This window comes from Medicago truncatula, chromosome 4 (assembly GCF_003473485.1).
Source record: "Medicago truncatula cultivar Jemalong A17 chromosome 4, MtrunA17r5.0-ANR, whole genome shotgun sequence".
Lineage (NCBI taxonomy): Eukaryota > Viridiplantae > Streptophyta > Magnoliopsida > Fabales > Fabaceae > Medicago > Medicago truncatula.
Window position 1 is genome coordinate 29,882,836 of NC_053045.1, and position 21,428 is coordinate 29,904,263.

Consider the following 21,428-nt stretch of genomic DNA (forward strand, 5'->3'; position numbering starts at 1 on the left):
ACGCATTAGGGGTCAAAGAGAGAAGCGATGCATGCTTCTGTTAGGCGAGAGGGTTTGGATAGGATGGAAAGCAAGGGGGTGCCCATGCATGGCAGAGGCATGGGTAAGGGAAGGACATGTCGTGCTCATGGCAGTGGAACATCTCAGGGGAACGATCATGAGCCACAGACGGGCCCCATGTGGATGTGGAGTCAGAGCCAGAGCAGTTGGATGACTATCCTGATGGTTCACATGACTTGTTTGTGCTGACCATGTATCATGTTCACGTGGTCAGGATGTTGACTGATGGAGTCGTAAGACGCTACACATTTTATTTAATGAAAATTGAATTTCTATGTTGTTTTTATTATTGTAAACTTTTGTTAATAATTTTTTTCATGTATTATTCTGATTATTGTGAAGTTAGTGTTGATTTTTGCAATGACATGACAATTAAAAATGTGTAAACAACACGAAGAAGATTGTGGTCATACATCATGATGAAAACACTGTTTGGATGACATATAATACAATTTGTCACAGAAGATTGCGACCATACATGATGAAGAAAACACTATATCCTTAAAAATAAAATAAAAATACAATTTTTTTATCTTTTTCAATTACAAAAATAATATAGCACTTTGTTTCTAAGATACATATATAATTTTTTTGGATAGATAGACGAAATGATAAAGTCATTTTAAACTTACTCACATACATGGATGTACCGGAGTTCGAACTCCGATAATAACATCCGGCCTAACTATTTTGATATTTTATCATTTGAGTCAGGACTTATGGATAAGATACATATATAATAACTCCTATTAAAAAATTAATTTAATTTAATTTCTCAAAATTATGGTCAATTTTGTTTAAAGGTATTTTGACCAAAGAAAAAAACCACATCAAAAAGCATAGCAAAAAACATATAAATACAATCATTAATTTTTGTCTTTGCTACAATCCTCTGATCATTATTATAAACAAAAATTGATATATTCTCGTGAGCTTAGCTCAGTCGGGATGGACAATGCATAATATATGTAAGGATCGGGCTTCAAATCCCGACCACCACAAAAGAAAAACCATATATTAGATTCTTTCATTAAATGATATATGTGGTCTATAATAAAGATCATGTACATCATTAATTGAATATGAATTTAAAATATAGAATTTTGCTTATAAAACACAATGATGGAAGAGTGTGGAATATATTAAGCCATCCCAAAATCAATGTCAAAATTTATTACAATATCAATTAAAACTACTTTAATTAATTACCATAAAACAAAACGAATATTTGGGGTGCAATTTAGTCATTTAATTTAATATTTTTGTACAAACGTTTTCCTTTTTACTTTCTTACAAGTTTTTTCATAGTATAGGAGCAACAATCAGCCATACGTGCGTGCGTTTGTCTTTTCAATCACTGTCCTTTTCTTATTCGATCCACAAAGAACCTAACCCTGAAGAACCCTACCTTCAATTCCGTAAGTTCTTCTCATTTTCCTTCAATTCTTAATTACATTATTTCATCTTTAATTTCATCTAAATTTTCATTTTATTTATTCCAATCTTTACCATAATTTTATAACGATAATAACGTTACATGTATATCACTTTATTACTTCATTGTTTTTTTTTTTCTTTACATGCAGATCCAGAATGCAAATTATTGCACGTGAATTTAGTTTCAATGTTTTTGATTGATTTCACGTGTGTTTATGTGCATGCATCCGTGATTAACATTGTTTTATTTGTGTCTTATTCACTGTGTAACCTGTCTTGGTTTTTTTTTTTTTTTTGAAGGATGACATATTTGCTTCATAGTTTGATTAAGGAGTGGTGCTTAAATCTTTTTACTTGATATTGGAAGATTCTTACTGCTCTGGAAATAATGCACCGCAGGTATGAATAGTTTTCATCTTGTAGTTTAATAATTACAAGTTTAACATTAAATTTCGACATCAACTTGGATGGTTAACACGGTTTCGGCGCATGGTTAATGAATACTTCCTCATGTCTTAAATATAAGTAAAAGTCAAAATGTATTTGGTTCAAGTTATACATTTTGACTCTCACTTATATTTAAAACCAGGGGTATATGAAAGTGTCAGAACTCATTAATCATTAATTGATTACAATTAACTATGATTTGAACGTCATTATTCGAAATTTTCAAGTATATATTTGAACATAAATCATAGCTAAATATTATTTTGTATATTAGAACATGATTTGGATGGTTAAATATTAATGGATATATGAATATTTGAACTCGGAAAAATTGTGGTTAATGACATTCAAAGTCGTGTCATTTTGTTATATTCATTAATCATCCAAATTGGTGTCAATTTTGCAGTCAGGTTTTGTGTCAAAATATCATTTCTCTGATAATGAAGAGCATTTTTGTATAGAAATTCAATAATTTAGTTCATTATTTATTCTGTATGTGGTAAAAAGACTATATGGTGGTACCAAGGCTATCATTACAACAATTATGGCAATTGCCTTTGGAGTTTTTATTGGTATTTCCATTCCACCTTTGCATTTGACTAAGGTAATATTTTGCACCTTTTGAATCATCAATGTTGTATGGAGAATTTAACATCCTCTTTTAATGTACTTCCTTGCAATTTTGATTTCTTGAATTTTTCAGATTAACTTATCTTCAGGCTTTGGACATTCTTTTAATGTACCTATAGCTGAAATAGAGAGATTTTCAGCTGATCTAGACAAATCTTTAACTATAGATGACAAATCTTCAACCAAGCGTATTGAATTTCTTGGCTCCATGAAATTACCTAAGGTCATGCTTAGTACTAGTAATTTTCTCTCTTACAATGGCTCTATACTGTATTGCCGCTACGGATTTCATTTAGTTTGCCACTATATGTTATATTTACTTTAGGTTTGCAGGAATACCGTTTATGAAGATAATTAGAAAAACGATTATCAAGCCTGATTGGAAACTGTTACTTTTGCAGATGTATGTTCCAACGAATCCTCGTGGAGCAGAATCACTACCTGCGGGAATTGTTGTATCAGAATCTGATTTGTATTTGCGCAGATTATGGGGTGAGCCTAGTGAGGTATGATCGGTGATAGTTGTTTACTATACAATTAAAGTCGTGTAAGATGAGTTTGAAACATACAATTGCTCTCAAGCGTTGCAGATAATTTATCGATATCTTGTTAATGATTAAACTAACTATGACATCCTGAATTTTATAGGATCTGAAGAAAAAGCCAAAGTATTTGGTAACATTCACTGTTGGCTATAATCAGAGAAAAAATATTGATGCTGCTGTCAAAAAGGTTATAAAGAAGTACTATATATTTGAATATGCGATGTTTCACCCTTTCATATTTGTCTTCAAAGTACTAACAACCATCATATTGTTCTGTAGTTCTCGGATGATTTTGACATTTTGCTCTTTCATTATGATGGACGAACTAGTGAATGGGATCGATATGAATGGTCAAAGAAAGTAATCCATATTAGTGCTAGGAAACAAACCAAATGGTATGTTTTTTTCATCCCTTTCCCCTCGATTTTTGGTTGACAATGTACAGGCTGAGGTTTTTCGCTCTTAAATAAAACTTGAGAATTCTTGAAGCAGTTTGTCATATCTAAGCTTTTACTTCTTATACTGTTTTATGCAGGTGGTATGCTAAAAGGTTTTTGCATCCTGATATTGTGGCAGCGTATGAATACATTTTTATATGGGACGAAGATCTAGGACTGGACAACTTCAATGGAGACGAGTATCTTCTTTTTCTTATCTATTCTATCCTGCTCTTATTTTTCATTGGATGTAATTTTTAGTTTATTTAGCTGTATTTATGTACCAGGTATATTAAGCTGATTGAAAAACATGGTTTGGAGATTTCACAACCGGGACTCGGAGCCAATAGTGGATTCACCTGGGAGATGACAAAGAAGAGGGATGATACCGAAGTTCACAAGTATGTCTTTAACCTTCCTTTCCTCTCTAATTTCAATCATTACTCTATTGAGATTCCCTTTGCCATACTTTCAAAATGTGCTATTAATCATTTTTATGTTTCTTGGTGAAAAGAGTTACAGATGAGAAACCGGGCTGGTGTGGTAGTCCAGATTTGCCTCCTTGTGCCGCGTATGGTCTTTCTTCTTCCTTGATGCAAATTTTAAATGTAACTTAACTTTTTCGATAGGCTTTATTTTCATTAGGCTATCATGATAATAGTTCCTTTTTTTTTTTTAGATTTGTAGAAATTATGGCCCCAGTCTTTTCTCGAGAAGCTTGGCGTTGCGTCTGGCATATGATTCAGGTATGCTATGATTTTCAAAGCACCCGTAACGATTCAAATTTTTTAATTGCATGATGAGCTTACAAAACATATGCTTGTAGAATGATTTAGTGCATGGATGGGGATTGGATTTTGCTCTCAGAAGATGTGTAGAGGTCAGAAGATTTTTCTCTCTTATATACATGGCTGAGCTTAATTATTGTAATGAATTCAATGGTTTTAACTATGTTTTTAAAAATTAGAACCCTTTTGTTTTCATGGTTTTGAATTATTGAAGGAATTTTTGTTCTGAGTTATTTTCTGGTCCCCTTCAATACCTTATAGTGTTTGTTTGGTATTTGGCAGCCAGCACATGAAAAGATTGGTGTGGTGGATGCACAATGGATTGTTCATCAAACAATTCCTTCTCTTGGTGACCAGGTTAGTCATTATCACTAACTTACAACATTTTTGTGGTTACATACTTTCTCTGATAAATCCTAACTTGACAAACCTTTCAACCAGCTAATTTTTTAAATTAATTTTTCTGAGATATATGTGTACAATTTTTCAGGGAGAAGCTGACGATGGAAAAGATAAATATGACGCGGTATGTATATTTTACACGCAAACGATGTTACTCGCACAACTCTTTGTATTTACAGTACATTTTTCACGTAAAAAATGTTCAAATCAGTTCATTTTTTCTTCTTATACCACATTTGAATTTGTCTAGTAACAATGAGTTTATGATTTTTGTCTTGTACATCAGGTGAAAACGAGATGCAGGAGTGAGTGGGCAGAATTTCAAGCACGTCTCACCAATGCTGATAAAATGTATCTTAAAGGACTTTGAAGTTTTGTGAGGGGTTAACATATACAGTCTCTAATTCTAGTGTACATGTTTTACTTATATTTACAGATGCATACACATATATTTATCAAAGGAAAGAAAGTTATAGCTCATTTCTCAAGAAAATTGCCATTAAATGGTTGTCTTTTGCACTCAATTTGCAACCAAAACCTGCTCATAGTATTGTATGTTGTTCAAGATTGGAAAGTCTCTTGGTATCTGAGTAGCACCACAGAATTTCGTTAGTTAAAGACAAAATGATCATCACAATAGATAACTTTGTTTTTGAATACTTAAATGGATCTACCTGTACGCATCACTTGATTATAATTTTTTTAATGGTAATAATTACCATGTGTTTGGAACCACTTCTACACCCCCTATACGCACGTCCAAGTTCTTGAAAATATTCCATCGGTCTTGCAGTGAGTGACCCTTTATAAATTGACTCCGATTTAAAAAAATGTATAAACGAATGAGAGTGAATAGTTTTACTTAAATATCTTTTATCTTGTATTGGTGTAATCACCACTATCATAAATGTATGGTGAAATATATTGAATTTTGAAGTGATGAATGTAATATTAATTAGATGGTAGAGTTGGAAAATAAATAATTTAATAATATCTTAAAAATCAAGAGTCGTTCATTTTAAAACAATTTCATTTTACAAACAAGTCCCACGTATATGAGACGGAGCGAGTAACAACATAGGAAGTTTGACTTCAATAGACTTGTAAGACCATCTCCAATGGTATGTTTAATGTGCCATTCAACTCCTTCTTTGTCTCCAATGGTTTGTTTAATGTGTGTTGAATGGGGGAATAGAAGAGAGAGAAGATGAATACATTCAACACCAATTAATCCTGCCACGCGGTGCAAGCAAATTGGCCCAAAACGGGCGCGTGCATCACACGCGCCGACAAGGCGCGTGAGCGGTCAGAGGCTCGGAGAGAGAAACGGTTTTTGGATAGATAAGGACACGTGGCGCGTTTTAATTGGTTGTCCGGATTCTTATCATTTTAATAATTTGACCTCAATTATTTCGTTGTAAATTAATTAAAAAAAAAAAAAATTACCAAAATTCATGATTTTTTTTCTCTATAAATAGAGACTTGGATCATTTGATTTGGACACAGAAAAAAAAAATCAAGTTTTTCACTATCTTCATCTTATTATTATCTTTCTATTAGCAAACTAAGTGAAGTTTTAATCTTATTTTTTGTGAAATGGATCCCAATAATAACCATTTCAACACCCAAAAATTTTCTAATTACCCATATAACTACGAAAATCCCAACAATTATCTAAATCCAAATCAATTTTTCAACCAACGTCCTCAAAACATACATCAAAACGTACCTAATTTTGATTTTGCACCAAATTTCAATTACGCCAAAAAAGTTGTTTGATAGCACTTTTTTCCACCTATAATAGCACTTAAAAGGGCTATTAAATGCGCCGCTATTGTAAGTGCATCCTCTGTAATAGCACTTTTAAAGTGCTATTAAAAGCATGGTGTTTAATATTGTTTCTTGAAAGTGCTATTGTAGTATCATTATAGCGCTAACAGAGAGGTCTATTGAATAGGATTCAGGCAATGTTTAATAGCGCTTCCTTTAAAAGTGCTATCATAAGTTGTGTATTTTTAATAGCTTTTCATACACAAAGTGCTATTGAAAGGCCACTTCTTTTTTAAGGCTACAGTCATTATGATGATTGGTTTGTAACCCAAATGCAGCCATATTCTTTTCAAATTGAGAATTTTAAAACAATGGTTAAAAAACTACATTCAATTTCCAATACCAAATAACATTGCAATTACGCATTGCATATGTAATATGATCAATGAATTTGTATTAATCCAAAAATCTTGTCTACAAATATCATAACAAAGAGGGCATTACATAGTCAAATTTGTAGATAAAACCAACAACGCTAAAAACAATATTTCAAACAAATATTCTACTCATATTTCCTTAACTAAAGAATTACCACCTAAATCAAAAAATAAGGACAAAACAACAGCATAAACTAGTAACAGCTTCACAAACCAATTGTACTTTCCAACCTGCACGCAACAGCTGCTGAAACAAAAAAAATCCACATTGTCCATCTTTCATAGCCGCAAGTTAACACCAACACTTTCAACCTTCTAATTCAAACTGAATCACATATGCAATCACCTAGTTAGGAAGAACAACAACTTATTGGTTTTATGTTTCATGGAATAAATATTATGTACTGTAAAATAAAAATATAAGTTAAATATCACATGTTAATGGTTCAGTTTTTTGCATTTACAAAATCGAACGAATTGAATTGTCAAAACTGTGTAGTAAAACCGTAAAGGTCAACTAAACAGTTAATTCGAACAACCTTGAACTCTTTTCTCTCGATAGTTTCTAAGCAAAATATTAACTAAGACCAACTCAACATCTATAGCTAACAACTACTAATAACAAAACCAATAGAATCATCAGCTTTCAAAAGTCAAACATTTAAGTCATATGTTTATATGAAATTATTAGACATTGTCTTTATTTTCTTGAGTTGTGTATCATTATAGCTAATAGATTACTTTTTTCTGCTTACCAAATTTCTTTTTATTTATCAGAAAAAAGGGTACACCAAGGAAAAATAAAAAAAATAAAAACAAAGAAAAAGAGAGCAAAAACTCACCGAAAGCATCATCCACCACATAGGTAGCCCAATCATCCTTGACCTAAGTTAACTTATCTTTAGAGTAGGTGCGACATTTATGGTCAGGAAAGTACTTCAAGTATAAATCAATAAAAATATTGAGTTAGAACTAAATTACATTAATATGATTACAAATTAATAATAATTAAAATCACTTACATTTACGGGGATCATATTTTCATTTCCTATGATGATCTTTTTCATATATCGCATTACAAATTATTCACAGGCAATAACATTAATTCGACGGGGGCATTGCAAAAAAACATTACTCAAATATCACTAAATATACAATATAAAAAATAAACTCTGAAGTTATAATAACACTGTCTATGTATGATGAGAAAATGCATAGTATATGCAAGAACTTACCCAAATGACAATGATTGTGAAGTCTCTGTTGAGCTGTGAACTCCATTTTGATCAGGAGATAATAATGTCCAAAAAACTAGTTGACACAATAAAAGAATCTCTTAGTATCTAGTAAAATGAAAATGAAAGTAAACAGGAAAATTTTAAAAAGAGAAAGTAAAATTGTCATGTCTCATTCTAGAAATAACAAGCAAGCCTAATAATTAGGATCCACAAGGATTTGAACAATGTTATCATTTTGTCCCTTGACACAAATGACCAATTGCAACCCAGTCGTTAACACCAATAAAACTTATTTCAAGTAGCTATTATTGTTGCTTTGTAAGAGCAACTTTAGCCTTTAAGAGAATCTAAACAATTACTATCCATATCAAATATTGTTGCCTTCTGGAAAATCTAACCATTTTAGTAATATAGTTTTTTCATTAGAAAACATAATGAAGATTTTCAGAAACATAAATCAAGATTGATCAATATTTTCAAAATTAAAAGCTATCTTTTTCTGCAAATATAGGTAACTTGATTATGAAAGATTATAGTGTAAATAGAAGGTAAGAAACTAAGAATCACCTGATTGGTTTGAAACTAAGGTAACTTGATGCATTTTCATAGTGCATCAAGTCAAACAAGATTTGAATAGATATCAATGTAGGAATACAAAACAAAAAAATGAAACATGGTATGCTGCTGGATTTATAGTACTGTACACCAACCTCTAGCATACCCCGCAGTGCATTTCGAACCACATCTACAGGAAATGACAATAGTCAAATGGTCAGGAATGTCTACTATTGAAAGAACTGAAGGATAAAATTTGTATTGTGATATTAATTAGATAGTGACCCAATTACAAGCAATGCATCATTCATTAACTTTGTATGTATGTTAAACAATGTTAAGTAATACGCAAGATCAATCTTTTTCCATGTTTGTATCTATCCTTATAAGTAGTACAAATAAAGACACAACTAACTGGATAGAGACCACAACATAGCAATCAATTTTTTTGAAACAGCTAAGTTTTATTAAAGCGCAAAACCAAGCACCAGATGAGCAGGGTGCGCAACATCAATGCAAAGAGAGGAGAAGAAAACACCAAAGCCACCTAAGGCAACAACACCCACAAAAGAAACCCAAAACAGACTTCGGCGAATGATGTTTGGTATCTCATCATTGAGGGCGAGATGATGATACGGGAGAGAGATGAGTTTGGTGAGGGTAAGATGGAGATCGAATGATGAATAACGTTCGAAGAAGGTCTTATGTGTTGTGTAAAAAGAAGAGGGGAAAGGGAAAATTATATCAGCGCCAACTGAAAATAGCTTCATAGGATGTTTATAGTAAATATATATGATAGAATTATGGTGTGTTAGAGTGATATCATCAAACTCAATCTAATTGTATATATGGTGTTGTTAGAAAACCCATGATTATTGCAATATCTACGTATCACTGTCCAATTTTAAAAAATTAAATAAAAAAAATACATACAAATTTAGAATATACTAAATTCAAAGATAAACCCACCAGGCCGAAACAAAAGCTGTATACTACTACGTACAATGATTTCTTTCGAACTAAACCCTCCATAAATCTGTTAATCAATCAATAATACTAATATAATAGTGTATTATCTCTATCAATTGATGCATAAATTTGAACAATTTTTCTAATTCCTACTATCTAAAAGGGGTAAGATTCATTTTTAACATAAGGGAAGGAGATCAAGATATTTATTCCTCAACAACAGCATCATTGTCGTTAAAGACATTATTTAAAGTTGTCACAGTCTTGTCTTTTAAGACATACAATGAAATGATGAATTTACTTCCAACATCATGCTAGTTGCCCTTCACCATTTTTCATTCCCATTTTCATAAATCATAAAACCCCATTTTCAACATTCATTTCTCAATTTCACTTCATCTTATTCAAAATCAATTCAACATGGCAAAGCAATTAGAACCGTGGCACGACCTCGCCGGAAAAGTGGTCCTTGTCACCGGTGCATCAGCCGGACTCGGCCGTGATTTCTGCCTCGATCTCGCTGGTGCTGGATGTAATGTGATTGCGGCGGCTCGTCGTGTAGATCGTTTACAGTCATTGTGTGATGAAATCAATGGAAAGGATGGAAGGCTCCGTGCTGTTGCGGTGGAGCTTGATGTGGCGGCTGATGGTGGAGCTATAGAGAAGTATGTGCAGAAGGCATGGGAGGCTTTTGGACATATTGATGCGTTGATCAATAATGCTGGTGTTAGAGGTAATTTGAGTTTAAATTAACGTTTTGGTTTACCAAGAATGGACACTCCTCGGATTAGACGTGTCCGACACTGACATGAAACCGACACTTAAAATTATAGTAAATTATGTGATTTTCTCAAATTATTAGTGGTGTTAACGTATCAATATATATGTCTGTGTGAGTGCTTCGTAGATTTTAGTGATGTTTACGTTGATTACTTTATGTTTAAATATAATTTTGTTTCACTAAATTAGTTAAATTTTTGTCACAAAAATATTGTTGTTTTTTAGTTGAATCAAAAAGTTTACGATGGCTCTTGTTGAAGGGGAAAAAAGTGTTTATGGATTGATCGCTTGTGTGTGAAGGAATCATTTTTAAATTGAGATGTGGTTCCTTTAGAAGCCGTGCAATATTGAAAGGGAAAATGTGTGACACAAATAAGTTATTAAAGTTTATACTGTTTTCTTTTTTGAATCATAAAGTTTATACTGCAATTTTTTTTTTAATCATAAAGTTTATAATTTTTTTTTTTAGTAAATAGTCAATTTTCCCCCTGAAATTGTAAGTTTCTTCAATTATCCCCCTGAAATTAACAAAACTTCAATTACCCCCCTGAAATTTCACAATGTTAGTCAATTTACCCCCTCCGTCAAATTTTTCTGTTAGTGAACATGACTTTTTGCAAATACCCCCCAAACTTAAAAAATTATATTATTTTTTTCTTAAAAACAAACAATTAATAGTTAAATATTAAAACTAACTATTAATTTTGAAATTTGGGAAAACTACGTGCATATATACATCAAAATAGGCTCCAAAATGGGGGAAAATATGTATTTTTTAAAGTGACAATAATGGGATGATTTGTGGATTAATATTGGGGGTTGTGTAGTTTAAATGGTTTGAGCAAATTGTTAAAGGAGTTGGAGGAGTTAAAAGACTAAGATGGTGAAGGAGAAAATATAAATTTAAATCTGATTATTAATTTGTTTATAAACCTCTAAAAATAATAATTTGTCTATTAGAAATAATCATTATTGTCACTTTAAAAATACACATTTTTCCCTATTTTGATGTATATATGTATGTAGTTTTTCCAAACTCCAAAATTAATAGTTAGCTTTAATATTTAACTATTAATTGTTTGTTTTTAAGAAAAAATAATATAAATTTTTAAGTTTGGGGGGCATTTTGCACATAAGTGCAAAACTTCAGGGGGAGTATTTGCAAAACGTCATGTTCACTAACAGAAAAATTTGACGGAGGGGGTAAATTGACTAATGTTGTGAAATTTCAAGGGGTAATTGAAGTTTTGTTATTTCAGGGGGGTAATTGATGAAACTTACAATTTCAGGGGGAAATTGACTATTTACTCTTTTTTTTTTAAGAAGCTAAATTAGTCTACCTAAATTGACACTAGAGATAATCGAACTTGAGACCTCGAGGAAGAGCACACTCCCAGATCTCAAGTCAATACCACCAGACCAACCCAAGTTGGTTTATAATCTTCGAATTTCCTCTCTACAATGCTTAGACCCGCTCCGCCATATCAAGTTTTTTTTGGGATTCAAATTATTTTGTAGGATGACTTTTTATTGACCACTGATGACCATGGTTCTTGCTGCTATGCACATATAAGCGAATCTTAATATATATATTTTTTTTGGTCAAGTAGCCTAGTGGCTAGAGCTCACACAGTTTAATTGTGGCGAATCTTAATATTTTTAATTGTCAGGTATTATGTTTTGGTTTTGTTGAAGTAATAGCCAAGACATATTTTATTCTTTACACACCTCAATCAGAGGTTGAACCTTGACCACAAACACTCAAAATTAATTAATTAATAAGTTTTCAACGTTTTTTTATTTATTTATTTTTTTTGTCTAGTAATTTAGTGGCTAGATAGATCTCCCACATTTAAATGTGGAGAAGTAGGATGTCTGAGATGAACTCCAACTCCGATATAAATTATGCAATGTCCCTACCAACTGATGTCGTGTTGTGCAGGAAATGTGAGTTCACCTTTAGAATTGACCGAGGAGGAATGGAATAATGTCTTTAGAACAAACATAACAGGTGCATGGTTGGTATCAAAATATGTATGCAAACTGATGCGTGATTCAAAGAGGAAAGGGTCAATTATCAATATTTCTTCAATTGCTGGCCTAGAAAGGGGGCAAGTGCCCGGTGGAACTGCATATGCTTGTTCAAAGGCAGGCGTGAACATGCTCACAAAGGTAATTAATCTTTAAATCTAATTTATAAATTAGACAAACTATTTTCATTTTTATGTTTGTATTCTGATATTTGTTTTCATGTGATTTGATGTAACTAGTAAAGTCGTTTTCATTTGACTCTTTTCTGAATCATGAAGTGATTTAGAAATAGGCTCTTTTCTCAACATATAAATTAGACAATCTATTTTAAAATCTCATGGATTTAAGTTTTCGAAAGAGTTTTTTGTATAAAAAATACGGTAAGAATATGTATAATACATCAAATGATAAGATTCTTTTTTGGACCGAATGTATACGGGGGAGATTTAGTGTATCAGGTTGTTGTCCTTTATTCTAATATTTTTCTTTTTCTTATCAAGAAATTGGTAAAATCAAGAAGCTAACAACCATTAATTCTTGTTGCTATGTGTGATGAATGAATTTTTTTTAAAAACAAACAATATTTGTACATGCCCAATGGAAGTGCATATGTTGAAACCAAGTTTCATTCATCATATTTTTGTGATAACTTTCTCTTTTATACTCACGTTATATTTTAACTTTCGTTCTCTATTGTTTTGATTTTCGTGTCAATATATGCTCCCTCCGTTTCATAATACTTGTCCATTTTAGAGAATAATTTTGTTTCACAATATTTATCACTTTCAAGTTTCAATGCAACATTAAGTATTGTCTTGTCAATAATACCCTTGCATATTTATTGTAGAGAGAGAAAAAAATAAAATGAAATAATAAATGGTTAAAGGTATTATAGAAAACACACACATATTTTCATCAAAAATAATAAAATTTATTTGGTTTCTTGGTTACTGCAATTTCTCCAAAATGGACATGTATTTTGAAAGGGAGGGAGTATTATTCTTTATAAAAATATAGTTGTCACATAGGTAGTTAAACAAATGGATGTTCAAATAACATAACTCTTCTTTTAATAAAGTTGTGAATATTCATAAATTAAAATAATGTGTCTTAGAACTTAAATAATTAAGCAAAGACATACCGACATTGTTTAGTCTTTTTCTAATGATAATTGACAGGTAATGGCATTGGAATTGGGGGCACACAAAATCAGAGTGAATTCAATATCACCAGGACTTTTCAAATCTGAAATTACTGAAAGTTTGATGAAGAAAGATTGGCTAAACAATGTAGCCAAGAGAACAGTGCCATTAAGAGAATGGGGCACTTCAAATCCAGCATTAACCAAAATTGTTCGCTACTTAATTCATGATTCTTCTGAATATGTGACAGGAAATATATTTATTGCTGATGCTGGTGCTACCTTACCAGGCTTTCCTATTTATTCTTCACTATGAATCCGGTCATAATTTTTTAGTGATAGAATATCCAATTTTTCTCTAAAATTTCTTTCTTCTTCATTCACGAGGAGGGGTGGTTTTAGGTCATTTTTTGACCTAAATTCATTTATCTACATCTAAATAAGTGGTTTTCACATATAAGTGTCTCCTTTTGTGTTTTTTGTGATATCGTCATCTAAGTATGGTTGTGTTGTTTGATTTCGCGTCTTGTCGCGGTATTCGTTTAGTTCCTATTGAAAGATCAACATCAGTCAATTACAAATCCAATCAATGATTTGAGCGTCAACGTTGCAGATCCGGAAGCATGGGTATTTCGGTGACTTAGGTTTTATCATATTATTTGTAGACACTTTGGTGTTGTATGCTATTAACTTGAGTGTTGTGAGGTTGTTCGCAGTTTCACCATTTATGTTTTTAGCGATGTTTGTATTTGATGTACTCTATCACTTTGAATGAATAAATATCGTTTTGATTTTGTAAAAAATAAATGAATACCTGATATGATATACTCTTCAATGGCCAAAAATATTATGAGTGAAACTTGGTTTCAACATTTTGTTCTAAACATGAGTTAAGATGCTCTCATGGTTATTAAGAAAACCCATGATTATTGCAATATCTACGTATTACTGTCCAATTTTAAAAATTAAGTAAAAAAATACATACAAATTTAAAATATAGTAAATTCTTATTCAATGATAATTTATACTAGTGTTGAGATTGGAACATATAATATAAATAATAAATTATGTCTGCCAATTGATGCATGAATTAAAACAATATCTAAAAAGGGTAGGATCCATTTTTGACATAAGGAGGAGATCAAGATCTTTATTCCACAACAACATTATTTTGTCGTTAAAGACATTATTCAAAGCAGTCACAGTCTAACGTCACCTTCTTGTCTTTAAAGACATACAACGAATTTACTTCCAACTTCATGGTAGTTGCCAGTTGCCACCAAATCAATCATTCACCGAAATTTCCCATTTCTCATTTCAATAAATCATCATAAAACCCCCATTTTCAACATTCTTTCATTTCTTCAAAATCAATTCAACATGCCAAAGCAATTAGAACCATGGCATCACCTTGCCGGAAAAGTTGTCCTTGTCACCGGCGCTTCTGCTGGAATCGGCCGTGATTTCTGCCTCGATCTCGCTCGTGCAGGATGTTTTGTGATCGCGGCGGCTCGTCGTGTAGATCGTTTACAGTCATTGTGTGATGAAATCAATGGAAAGGATGGAAGGCTCCGTGCTGTTGCGGTGGAGCTTGATGTGGCGGCTGATGGTGGAGCTATAGAGAAGTATGTGCAGAAGGCATGGGAGGCTTTTGGACATATTGATGCGTTGATCAATAATGCTGGTGTTAGAGGTAATTTGAATTTAAATTAATGTTTTGCTCTATCAAGCATCCACACTTTTGAGATTAGGCATGTCTGACACCAATATGATACCGACACATATAATTATACTGCATTATTTATTATTTTTAAATTATTAATAATATCAGCGTGTCAACGTCCGTATCTGGTGTTTGTTTGTGTTTGTGTATGTGTCAGTTAGTATCTGTTCTTCATAAGTTTTGGTGATGTTTGCGTTGATCCATTTATATTTAGATATGATTTTGTTTCACTGAATTAATTTTATTTTTTTTTGTCTCAAAAATATTGTTGTTTTTTAGTTGAATCAAAAAGTTGATGATTGCTCTTGTTGAAGAAATTTTTTTTTGATGATTTAAGGTTTGTGTGAAGGAATCATTTTTTATTTGAGATGTAGTAAAGCGGTACAATATTGTCCCCATGAGCATAGCTCAGTTGGTAGGGATATGTATAATTATATGCAGGGGCTGAGGTTCGAATCCCAGACATCCACTTATTCATCTTGAGAAAGGTGAATTCTAACCACTAGGCTACTTGACCAAAAAACGGTACAATATTGAAAAGGGGAAATGTGTGACACAAAATAAAAGTTATTAAAGTTCATACTATTTTCTTTTTTTGAATCATAAAGTTTATACTATTTTTTTTAATCATAAAATTTATATTACTTTGTCCCCTACATATGTAGTAAAGTTCTGTTTTTATTTTTTTCTTTCTAAATTACATTTTTGTCCAAGATTTGACTTTAGTCCTTAAAAGTATATAGTTTCATTTTGATTCTTTATGTTATCGGTGAAAACACTTTGGGTTTTAAAATTTATTTCGTTTTATTTTAATCACTTAAATTTAAAGCATTAGACACTTTAGAGTGATAAATTACAAATGCTAGATATTTTAACTACTTATGTTATAAATATTAGATTCTTTACACCTTAATTTACTACTACATTTATATTTACAGCGTCTAACATTTATAACTTAATAGAACTTAAGGGTCCAATATTTGCAACTTAGGTAGGATCAAAGTATCTAATGTTGGTAAGTTAAGATACCAAAATGAAATCAAAAGCAATTATGAGATTAAATTGTCTAATGTCTGTAACTCAAAGATCAAATGAAACGGAAAAAACTTAAATGCCAAATAAAACTTAAAAAATATTTCGAAAAACCAAAAATATATATAATTTAGCACTTTTCTTCGAATGATTGGTTCAATTCAGCAAAAACTTAAAGAACAAAAGTGTATGAAAAAAATATTGTAAGGTAATCAAAAGTAAAGTATTTCAAGTGTTTTTTTATAAATAAGTTGTTTATATAGTTCAAGATAAAAGCATAAGATTAAGCTATTTTCAAAAAATAATTTTTAAGTTGCTTCTGTAAGTTATTATAATTTTTTAAAATATAAGGCACAAACAGTTGATGCATCCACCATAAGCTATATCATCCAAGTGACTGAAAGTGACTAATTGTAAAATAAAATCTATATAGGTTGAACTTTATCGACATATTTTATTCTTTACACGCCCCAATTAGAGGTTGAACCTTGACCACAGACACTTAAAATTAATTAATAAATCTTCAACGTTTTTAATTTATTGTTGTGCAGGAAATGTGAGTTCACCCTTGGAATTGACTGAGGAGGAATGGAACAATGTGTTTAAAACAAACATAACAGGTACATGGTTAGTGTCAAAATATGTATGCAAACTCATGCGTGATTCAAAGAGGAAAGGATCAATTATCAATATCTCTTCAATTGCTGGCCTAGAGAGGGGGCAATTGCCCGGTGGAACTGCATATGCTTGTTCAAAGGCTGGCGTCAACATGCTCACAAAGGTAATTAATCTTTAATTCTATTTTATAAATTAGACAACTTATTTTCACTTTTATGTTTGTATTCGTGTGATTTGGTGCAACGGTAGAGTTATTGTGATGTGACTCAAATGTCACGAGTTTAAGTTTTAGAAATAGTCTGTTTAGTAAAGAGATTGATAAGACTGTGTACAATACATCAAATGATAAAATTCTTTTTCAGATTGTACGTATGCGAGAGCTTTAATATATCAAGAAGCTCACATCCATTAATTCTTGTTGCTATGTGTGATGAATGGGATTCTTTTAATCAAGTTGTGAATATTCATCAATTAAAATAATCTGTCAGAACTTAAATAATTAACCAAAGGCATGCTGACATTGGTTAATCTTTTTGTAATAAAAAAAATTTGACAGGTGATGGCATTGGAATTGGGGGCATACAAAATCAGAGTGAATTCAATATCACCAGGACTTTTCAAATCTGAAATTACTGAAAGTTTGATGAAGAAAGATTGGCTAAACAATGTAGCCATAAGAACAGTGCCATTAAGAGAATGGGGGACTTCAAATCCAGCATTAACATCAATTGCTCGCTACTTAATTCATGATTCTTCTGAATATGTGACAGGAAATATATTTATTGCTGATGCTGGTGCTACCTTACCAGGCTTTCCTATTTATTCCTCACTATGAATACTTGATATGATACACTTTGCAATGGCAAAAAATATAATGAGTGAAACTTGGTTTCAACATTTTTTTTTTAACATGAGTTAAGATGTTCTCATGGTTACTAATCTATAGGAAATATGATATTTTTGCTCTTTTTATTATGACATCAATTGCAATTCATAATGCAATGAAAACTCTTTCCCCTTCATCTTTTTCTTCCACTTCTGCTCTCAGTTTACACAAAGCACATGTTTCTTACACAACCATATTCAAGGGGGAAATAAAATTCTATGATCAATCTCATCCAACACTTGGTTGAAATTGCTGCCAAGAAGCCAAAGGACAAAATTTATAATATATAAAAAAAAAAAAAAAAGGACAATTTATTATGAAAATTTGACTTCTAGTGATATAAAAGCCAAACCATTCATGAATCTTCAACATTACACATATTAAACATACTATAGTTATTATATGAGGAGTGTTATTCAAACCAGTTTTTGACGGTAAACATAGGTCGTTGTCGGTAATCATATCACTCTTACTCCCATTTGACGGGAATCCAAAGAGTGATATATTGATCGACAATGCCTTGTTATGCCAAATTTCTATGAGGGTGATATGTTTGATTGAAGGAATGCTTCTTTGTTGGCCGGAAAAAAAGGCACTAATGGTAGCCTTTGTACTATATGTTGCCATTCTTCGGGGTTTTTTTTTTTTTATTGTGAATAGGGGCAAGTTGTAGGATGTATGACCTGCATTCTGTTACAAGTGAAGTATTCCATTGTGGGATGTTGTTTCTGCACTGTCATCTTGTGCTCCATATCGGTTTGGATTGAAGTAGCAATAAAAGTCACAAAAAAAAGGGGGTGGGGGTGTGAATTGTAACCGTTTTTTAATTTTAATTCTGAAAGTTTAACTTGTAAATATACTAAAAAAAAATCTTGGTAAAGGTTAGAAAAATAGTATTAGAGTGTCTTAGTATTTTAAACAGTTGTTTTATCAATGACTAAACTGTTCTAGATAGAGTAGAGTTAAATAATTAAGCGATTTTACTAAGAACCAGAATGTTTTGGATAATAGTTATATAACTGATATAGATAAATATATAATAAAATAATATTAATAATTATCAAGGACCAGAGAACTCTGGAAGAATATAAATGTTAAGTAGTTATATTCAATCAGGACCAGAATGTTCTGGATAAAAGTAATATGATTAATTATTAAGCTGAATGATAAAACAATATTAATGGTTAATTAAGGATAAGAGAATTCTGGATAAATATAAAACAATTAAATTTAATTATTAAGTTGAATGATAACACAATATCAACGGTTGGTTAAGGACAAGAGAACTCTGGATAAATAGAAAGCAATTATATTTAATTAAGGACCATAACGTTCTGGATAGTTTATTAATAAGGATTACGATTGTGATAATGTGTGTTTAGTGTTTAAACAAATAATAAAGAGACAAGGGTAAGAAGATGACATAAGAGATTTATCATGGTTCATCCAAAGCATACTACTTTCATTTCCCACAGATCGTGTGAGATTTTCCATTATAGTTTCAAGCCACCAAAACGTTCTTAGCAGCACTATGGTTCTTGATCACACTAGATCAGTCTATTACACATTGTATTGTCAACTTCAGTAAGCTTCTACAATTCTTTGTTTTCGCACAAGAAAGGTTGGAATAACTATTTCTCAAACTATTGTAACCAATAAACTTGAGAATAAAATATAATTTGTATGATGGATGGTTTTTTGATTGTGAAGTTGGCTTCATTTTGTCAAAACAATATGTTCTGCGAGGATGTTGTATTGTATCAAAGGTTCTAGACATGTAAGTACGACATCTTATCTTCAGTTGATGTGCTATGTTTCGCGTATTTTGGAGTAAGTATTTTCACAAGAGATCTTAGAAGATTTGATTGAAGAATATGTTCTTGTTACTTGTGCTCCAATAAGCGTGTTGATCTAGAAGGTTGCTATGGCGGTTTGTGTTGACCGTATATTCGCTTTAAATGTCCAAAATATATTTGTAGAAAATATTATTTGCATCTAGAAGATTGTGATTGAAAATATGTTTTGGTGAGCTGATTTTTGTTAAGCCTTGATGTAAGATTTTTACATGTCATAAAACTATTTACACGTAAGTATAATAGGATCGTTTCCGCAGGGAGTTGCGTATTTCATAAGCATTTTCACAATATTTATCATATAAAGTGTTTAGGTATAAAGTGTTTGTTTGTGTAAAACTATTTTCTTATTCGACATAAAAGTAAAACGAGAAGAGATAGTGTTATTTCGCTTGGGGTCAGAGACATCAACCAAGTGTAATAGCTGCAATCTCTCGATCGATTAACGGATTCTAGCTTTTTAAACGATATTATCACAATACTCGACAATATCATTCATGTCCAAATGATATCGTTATTTCTAAGGGATCGTTTAAACATCGATTTCCCAAACATTTAAACGATCACAAAGTCGATTGGATAGTTTAATCGACGATTTCCCAACCGATTAAATTACCTAAAAGCATTAAGTTATAGATTAAAAGTGATTATCAAATATTAACATCCATGTCTAGAGTGATAACTTAAGATAGATTGTTATTCTATTTCTAGATTCAAAAGTATGTGTCCATATCATTTTAAATCTCAATCAAACATTAAATGCAAGAATAACAACAATATTGAATAAATAAGCTAGAACCATATATTAAAAGATCAAAAGATTACATAATAGTTTGTTTGAATACCTCAAAACCACAAGAGTAGATGTAGCTACATATGTCTATGATAGCTTTGCAAAGGATGAAGAAAAGATGAAGATTTTATGCCTAGATTCATGATGTCTCAATGAATCTTGGGTTGAATCTATTCCTAACTACTTTGCTTTGTGTTTCTCTCTCTCTAGAAAATCCCTAGTCTCTCTCTAAAAACCAGAAAATATGTCTAATAAAATAGTAAGTGAATGAGAAAGAGAAGAGAAAACTATTTATATGGGCTGAATCTGCGAACTTTCGTTGATAGCTAAATATTTCGCTATCAGCGAAATGCTGAAAATCTTCTTCTGCCCCAATGGGGTGGCTCCACGTGGCCCTTATCCACTTGAAAATCCTGAATCTTTGCTAAATTTCGCTAATGGCGAAAGCTCCCTGGAACATTTTCGTGATTAGCGAAATATTCGCTAATATCAAATTTCTTCAATTCTGCTTCCTGACTTCGACAAACTTTCGCTATTGGCGAACACTCCCTGGAGTAATTTCGCTATTAGTGAATTTCTTGTGAACTTTGACAATTCTTGCTCCTTGCTTGTATTTTCCTGCACAAAAAGGGTAAAGTAAGGCATGCAAGGCATAAATGACATTTAGGCACATAATTGAACTTTTTCCATCAATAATTTGTAAATCAAATCATCAAAAATGCCTAAACTAACACATGAATTATAACATTTTGAGCACTTATCAAGCCCGAATGAAGAAAAGCCCTTGCTTACTATGACTATATTAGGAAGACTCAACCCTTGAAGAAATTATCGAAGCCGGCATTTGAAGAATAGC

At 31.7% G+C, this 21,428-nt stretch overlaps 3 protein-coding genes across 3 annotated transcripts; all 3 read left to right on the top strand.

Moving 5' to 3' along the window:
• Nucleotides 1-2,464: 2,464 nt before the first annotated feature.
• On the top strand, nt 2,465-5,211 carry LOC25492431 (uncharacterized). Its single transcript, XM_024780989.2, has 13 exons — nt 2,465-2,548; nt 2,648-2,797; nt 2,976-3,080; nt 3,223-3,306; nt 3,399-3,514; nt 3,655-3,756; nt 3,844-3,957; nt 4,071-4,127; nt 4,236-4,302; nt 4,383-4,436; nt 4,627-4,701; nt 4,835-4,870; nt 5,033-5,211. The coding sequence occupies exons 1-13, from the start codon at nt 2,489-2,491 to the stop codon at nt 5,114-5,116; spliced, it is 1,104 nt and encodes a 367-aa protein (XP_024636757.2). The 5' UTR covers nt 2,465-2,488; the 3' UTR covers nt 5,117-5,211.
• A 4,749-nt stretch (nt 5,212-9,960) lies between these two features.
• LOC25492432 (3-oxoacyl-[acyl-carrier-protein] reductase FabG) lies at nt 9,961-14,076 on the top strand. Its single transcript, XM_013600539.3, has 3 exons — nt 9,961-10,448; nt 12,438-12,667; nt 13,705-14,076. Exons 1-3 carry the CDS (start codon nt 10,136-10,138, stop codon nt 13,981-13,983), a joined length of 822 nt encoding a protein of 273 aa, XP_013455993.1. The 5' UTR covers nt 9,961-10,135; the 3' UTR covers nt 13,984-14,076.
• Nucleotides 14,077-14,835: 759 nt separating this feature from the next.
• On the top strand, nt 14,836-18,010 carry LOC25492435 (3-oxoacyl-[acyl-carrier-protein] reductase FabG). Its single transcript, XM_013600542.3, has 3 exons — nt 14,836-15,360; nt 16,974-17,203; nt 17,597-18,010. The coding sequence occupies exons 1-3, from the start codon at nt 15,048-15,050 to the stop codon at nt 17,873-17,875; spliced, it is 822 nt and encodes a 273-aa protein (XP_013455996.1). The 5' UTR covers nt 14,836-15,047; the 3' UTR covers nt 17,876-18,010.
• Nucleotides 18,011-21,428: the final 3,418 nt, after the last annotated feature.